At 38.6% G+C, this 6,786-nt stretch overlaps 1 protein-coding gene across 1 annotated transcript; it reads right to left on the bottom strand.

Moving 5' to 3' along the window:
- Positions 1-282: 282 nt before the first annotated feature.
- On the bottom strand, positions 283-6,556 carry LOC124275528. The gene is made up of 4 exons (XM_046711107.1): positions 6,462-6,556; positions 2,185-2,303; positions 1,552-1,651; positions 283-655 (listed from the first exon to the last, which is right to left on the bottom strand). The coding sequence occupies exons 1-4, from the start codon at positions 6,535-6,537 to the stop codon at positions 414-416; spliced, it is 537 nt and encodes a 178-aa protein (XP_046567063.1). The 5' UTR covers positions 6,538-6,556; the 3' UTR covers positions 283-413.
- Positions 6,557-6,786: the final 230 nt, after the last annotated feature.

Genomic DNA, 6,786 nt, shown 5'->3' with positions numbered 1-6,786 from the left:
AGGACTGTGTATCATGCGTTGTACAGGAGATGCACAGCTTGGAGCAGAATAGATAATATTATTTTGTCACAGTGTTTGCGCGAGTCACTGGAAGAGTTGAAGTGGAACACTTTTTATGGATAGACAACTTCTTTGTTGCAGTAGTAGTTGCGACGTTTTGGTGTAGATCCTAACACCGTTATCAAGCAAAGCACCTCATTTGCTTGATAACGGTGTTAAGATCAACACCAAAACGTCGCAACTACTACTGCAACAAAGAAGCTGTCTATCCATAAAAAGTGTTCCACTTCATCATACCAGCTTCTAAATGCCACTTAAGGAAGTTACTGGAAGAGTTATCATTACCTTTTTAAAACAAAACTTAATTGAGGGTAAACAAAACAGTCACTGATCATGATGATTAACATTTGAATCTATTGAATGCTATACGACGTAATTTCCGATGCAGCTGAAAGGCGGTCGATGATTGGTCCTTCACACATTTTGTAGAGAGAGCACAATGAGCATGCGCCGGAAGTAGTATATCCAGGTATGGTGACCATCTGAACTTGATTAGCTGTCCAATGATGAATCTCGCATGCACCAGTGGATCTGTTGTACATAAAGTACGGGGTTGATCGTCTGTAAGTTATAAAGGATCTCCTTTCTTGGCATTCTGAAAATGAATAAACCTACTGTGAGTTTGAACGCTTTAGAAATGTTCAGGTGTTGCTCCAACCAAACTGTTCCATATTACATTTCTGTTGCAAGAATATGTATCATCAGTTGCAAGTGTATGTGCACCGACAAGAGGGGATTCCCTGTGAGAATATGCGGTGTCCCTAGGTTACGATGCTGATCTTAGTAGGCAACACCGTGGGCATTCTGGGTAAGAATCGACCAACAGTAGCCTATTCCACTCGTTCCGGTTCGGAACTAGGAGAAATGGATAGAGTAACGTGGTTGATTGCAACCACGACGACGTTGATCACCGGAGAGTCTGGTCCAGGCCACATGTTTTAGATACTGCCTTCATGCAACAGACAAACATATTGACTCACCACAATTGTTTTAAATTGACAAAAATAAACAGTTAATCTTTAGATGGCAAAATAGAGTTCTAAACTCCAGTTACTTCAATATCCATATGTTGAATACGGGAGCAAAGCGAAAATGGGATGCAGGTGCAAGTAAGTAAGTAAGTATTCTAGAAGTATAATGGACGCAAATCTTTAGTGCGTGTTCCTGCACCACCTTTAACATCACCACTCAGGTTTTGTCAACTTTGAAAAGTCATGGTCGTTGTCAATGTTTGTTTGTTTGTTGTTTAACGCCGCACTCAGCAATACCCCAGCTATATGACGGCAGTCTGAAAATAATCTGAAGATAATCCAGTGATCAACAGCATGAACATCGATCTACCCAATTACAGTTGGGATACGATGACATGTGTCAACATGAGTCTGACCAGCCAATCCTGTTTGTCGTCTCTAACGACAAGCGTTGGTTGCTGAAGGCCATTTCTAACCCTTCACGGGTCCGTTGTCAATGTACGGTTACTGGTGTTCTTACGTTTTCCCATTTTGTTTGAGAAAGGTGGGCAGCATACTGTCTGGGGAACGCTCTTTTTTCCTCGGATCCGACATGATGTCCCTTTTTTACACACTTTACCCTAAAACACACAAAAGGAACAATACTTGCAGTTTATACTGACACCAATTTCTGTGATTTAGCTAAAAACACTCCTAAAAATGAACTGACACGAGTTGTTATGAGTTACTTGTGTGTGGATGAATGAGAATCGCTTTTAGTAATATAACAGGGATATCACGGCTGAGGACACTAGGAAATACGTTTCACACTTTGTACCAATGGTGGGAATCGAACCCGGACTTTCGGCGTGACGAGCAAACGCTTTAAACAGTAGACTATGCCACAGCCCTGGTCTGTGTAATGCCCATTGTTTTCCATATGATTAATCCCTAATACATGCAGATGATTGGATAATTTTCAAAATGTCATAATATAGAGTTTTAGTCGCCAAAGTCAGGATTCCACATCTTGATCTGTTCCCCGCCGAGCCGTGGGTTAATGCCTTCATGTCAATGACTAATTCACCCTCTTAATCTATGAAACCGGACAAGAATCACTTAAGCAGTTGACCATTGGTCCACTCCACCAATGAATCATCTTGCATGGACTCACCAGACAGGGGAGCCAGAACCAGCATCGACACGCCTGTGGTGTGACTGGTCCCCGAGAGCACAGGTAACGACACACTGCTTGTTCAGGTGATGATTCATCCTTCACACTCTGTATAACACCTGCAACATGACATATATCTAACAGATATATAATGGATAGTGTTATCTGTGCCATAAATCAGTCCAATGACTTTCACGATCCATAACATGCACACAAGGTCACCTTGCAGATACAATCTTTATACGTCGAATAGTATGTTATATATGGTCCTTTTCTCAATAAACTATAGGCTCAAGTTCTCAAATAAGTTCTATAGTAATTCCCGAGCTTCTGGGAATGTTTTGATACTACACAGGGAAAAAACATTTCTATAGTTACTTCATAAACATGGATTACTTTCAGGGATATCAATATTGAAAGATATTATATGTTTGGCGAGATTATATCCGTATCTTAAGCACAAAAATACAAATATCCCATGTAACACATATGCGTGCCTTAATAAAATGTGTGTGTTATGTAGCATGTACACAGTGAAATATACAGTAAGACACACACACACACACATGTATTGTGTCTGTCTGTCTGTATGTATGTATGTGTCTGTGTGTGTGTGTGTGTGTGTGTGTGTATGCGTTAATAATGCATGCGTGTGATACAACGTGTGCATATGAGAAGACAACATGTGACATACATGTTACTAATGACGTGTTTGTGTAATAGGGCTTGTGTATATGAGAATATATCATGTGCCATGCATGTGTGTTAATGACGTGCTTGTACATATGCATTTCTAATGACGTATTTGTGTGATACAACGTGTGCATATCAGAATACACATCTGATATGGGTGTTAACGAGGCATTTATGTGACACAGCGTTGGTATATGAGAATACACCATCTGACATGGGTGTTAATGAGGCATTTATGGGATACAACGTGGGTATATGAGAATATACCATCTGACATGGGTGTTAAAGTAGAATTTATGTGATACAACGTGGGTATATGAGAAAACACCATCTCACATGGGTGTTAATGAGGCATTTATGTGATACAACGTGAGTATATGAGAACACACCATCTGACATGGGTGTTAAAGAGGCATTTATGTGATACAACGTGGGTATATGAGAATATACCATCTGACATGGGTGTTAATGAGGAATTTATGTGATACAACGTGGATATATGAGAATATACCATCTGACATAAGTGTTAATGAGGCATTTATGTGATACAACGTGGGTATATGAGAATATACCATCTGACATGGGTGTTAATGAGGCATTTATACAACGTGATACGTAGTATATGAGAACCATTACCATCTGACATGGGTGTTAATGAGGCATTTATGTGAATACAACGTGGGTATATGAGAATATACCATCTGACATGGGTGTTAATGAGGCATTTATGTGATACAACGTGGGTATATGAGAATATACCATCTGACATGGGTGTGAATGAGGCATTAATGTGATACAACGTGGGTATATGAGAATATACCATATGACATTAGTGTTAATGAGGCATTGATGTGATACAAGGTGGGTATATGAGAATATACCATCTGACATGGGTGTTAAAGTAGAATTTATGTGATACAACGTGGATATATGAGAATATACCATCTGACATGGGTGTTAATGAGGCATTTATGTGATACAACGTGGGTATATGAGAACATACCATCTGACATGGGTGTTAATGAAAACTTCATGTGATACAACGTGGGTATATGAGAATATACCATCTGACATGGGTGTTAATGAGGCATTTATGTGATACAACGTGGGTATATGAGAATATACCATCTGACATGGGTGTTAATGAAGCATTTATGTGATACACCGTGGGTATATGAGAATATACCATATGACATGGGTGTTAATGAGGCATTTATGTGATACAACGTGAGTATATGAAAATAAACCATCTGACATGGGTGTTAATGATGCATTTATGTGATACAACGCGAGTATATGAGAATATACCATCTGACATGGGTGTTAATGAGGCATTTATGTGATACAACGTGAGTATATGAGAATATACCATCTGACATGGGTGTTAATGAAGCATTTATGTGATACAACCGTGGGTATATGAGAATATACCATCTGACATGGGTGTTAATGAGGCATTTATGTGATACAACGTGGGTATATGAGAATATACCATCTGACATGGGTGTTAATGAGGCATTTATGTGATACAACGTGAGTATATGAGAATATACCATCTGACATGGGTGTTAATGAAGCATTTATGTGATACACCGTGGGTATATGAGAATATACCATCTGACATGGGTGTTAATGAGGCATTTATGTGATACAACGTGAGTATATGAGAATATACCATCTGACATGGGTGTTAATGAGGCATTTATGTGATACAACGCGAGTATATGAGAATATACCATCTGACATGGGTGTTAATGAGGCATTTATGTGATACAACGTGAGTATATGAGAATATACCATCTGACATGGGTGTTAATGAGGCATTTATGTGATACAACGTGGGTATATGAGAATATACCATCTGACATGGGTGTTAATGAGGCATTTATGTGATACAACGTGGGTATATGAGAATATACCATCTGACATGGGTGTTAATGAGGCATTTATGTGATACAATGAGTATATGAATATACCATCTGACATGGGTGTTAATGAGGCATTTATGTGATCAACGTGAGTATATGAGAATATACCATCTGACATGGGTGTTAATGAGGCATTTATGTGATACAACGTGGGTATATGAGAATATACCATCTGACATGGGTGTTAATGAGGCATTTATGTGATACAACGTGAGTATATGAGAATATACCATCTGACATTGGTGTTAATGAGGCATTTATGTGATACAACGTGAGTATATGAGAATATACCATCTGACATGGGTGTTAATGAGGCATTTATGTGATACAACGTGAGTATATGAGAATATACCATCTGACATTAGTGTTAATGAGGCATTGATGTGATACAACGTGAGTATATGAGAATATACCATCTGACATGGGTGTTAATGATGCATTTATGTGATACAACGCGAGTATATGAGAATACACCATCTGACATGGGTGTTAATGAGGCATTTATGTGATACAACGTGGGTATATGAAAATGTGGGTTGATGACAGCCGTTTTGTTTGTTTCTTGCTTAACACTCAGTAATATTCCAGCTATATGACGTATGTGTGTAATAGAACATGCGCATACAAAAATACACACTGTGACAAATGTATGTGTACAGGTGGTACTGCATGTATGTAAAACATTATGTGCCACACAATATAACACACCATTATTGCACATATCGTGTAAGTAGTATGTACACTAGACGCCAAAAGAAACGTTACCCTCCTACCTTTATGAATTACTGAAAAACTATCAAAGATATGTTAGAAGGTTTTAGTTTACAAGAAAGCTTAACAATACAGCTTAATGCAAATCACGAAAAAAAATTCTCAAATGCATTTATATTTAGGTGAAATGCATCTTTTTCAGAAGAGTTAAATTGTCCTATATTCGTCCATGCCGAAATATACCAATAATAGTGATTTTGAGGTCCAAACGAAAGATTGAAATAAAAGTCTGCTTTGGGACAATGATAAACCATATTTAAAGTCACCATTTCTCAACTAAGGAACAACTGTTGTAGAGTGTGTAAAATTGTAGAATAATCATTCCTATGATTTTAATCTTTTAAAACATTTTCTGATGATTTGCATTAGTGAAAACAAGTAAAACGTGTCTCTGATATTGTGAACAAATGTTTAGGAACATCTAAAATTATCTTTGTTGATATGTTTGCTTGCAAAGTAACACTTTTTCATTTTCTGTTTACACATAGAAATATCAATCGCCAAAACGCAGCAATATTCAAGCAGTATTTACATCCATTTCACATGTGGAATGATTCTATAGGGTATAAATAGAGTCTAGAATACAAGATCTGATACACAAGTACGAGAAATATGCCACGATTAACAGCTGAAGGGAGAAAAAGAACCATTGGGGTGGTGCAGATGGGGTCGACATACAATGCCGTTGCCAGCGCCCTCTGATGCCACCGTATCACGGTTATAAGACTTATTTAGGGCTTCAGACAGACTGGGGTCACCGTAGACAGACCAAGAAGTGGACGTCCACGCATCACAACGCTAGCTGAAGATAGGTACCTCCGTCATTAAGGAAGGGGGTATCGTTTCTTTTGGCGTTTAGTGTATATTGTTCCTGCGTGTACTTACTTTCAGGGAGGAGAAAGCTTTCGGTGGTGATGTTCGGATGGCTCCTAGCATCCAGTACAACCAGGAACCACGCCATGACACAGATATATATCAACTGTAACAGAATACATCTTCAGTAAACGCCACTTTTACACAGAAAATACACACATATATATGCCGGAAATAGCAGTTTGCCACAAGACCCAAGTGCGGTGTACAGTACACTAATCACCCCACAGTTCAGTTCACCCCGATTCTTAGATCCAGAGTCCTATGATTCTGTTAAAGCAAAATGAGGTTCCACTGTACGATTTTGGCAACACGTATAACCAGGAATAATCTACAG

Source organism: Haliotis rubra, unplaced genomic scaffold (genome assembly GCF_003918875.1).
Source record: "Haliotis rubra isolate DU_JTF1 unplaced genomic scaffold, ASM391887v1 Scf20, whole genome shotgun sequence".
Classification (NCBI taxonomy): domain Eukaryota; kingdom Metazoa; phylum Mollusca; class Gastropoda; order Lepetellida; family Haliotidae; genus Haliotis; species Haliotis rubra.
This window is presented reverse-complemented; position numbering and strand designations above follow the sequence as displayed.

Coding starts and splice junctions, on each gene's coding strand:
- LOC124275528 (XM_046711107.1), bottom strand. CDS start 6,537: ATGGCGTGGTTCCTGGTTGTACTGGATGCTAGGAGCCATCCGAACATC. Junction 2,304..6,461: donor AAGCTTTCTCCTCCCTGAAA/GTAAGTACACGC, acceptor GTCATGTTGCAG/GTGTTATACAGAGTGTGAAG. Junction 656..1,551: donor CTCAAACAAAATGGGAAAAC/GTAAGAACACCA, acceptor ATTCATTTTCAG/AATGCCAAGAAAGGAGATCC.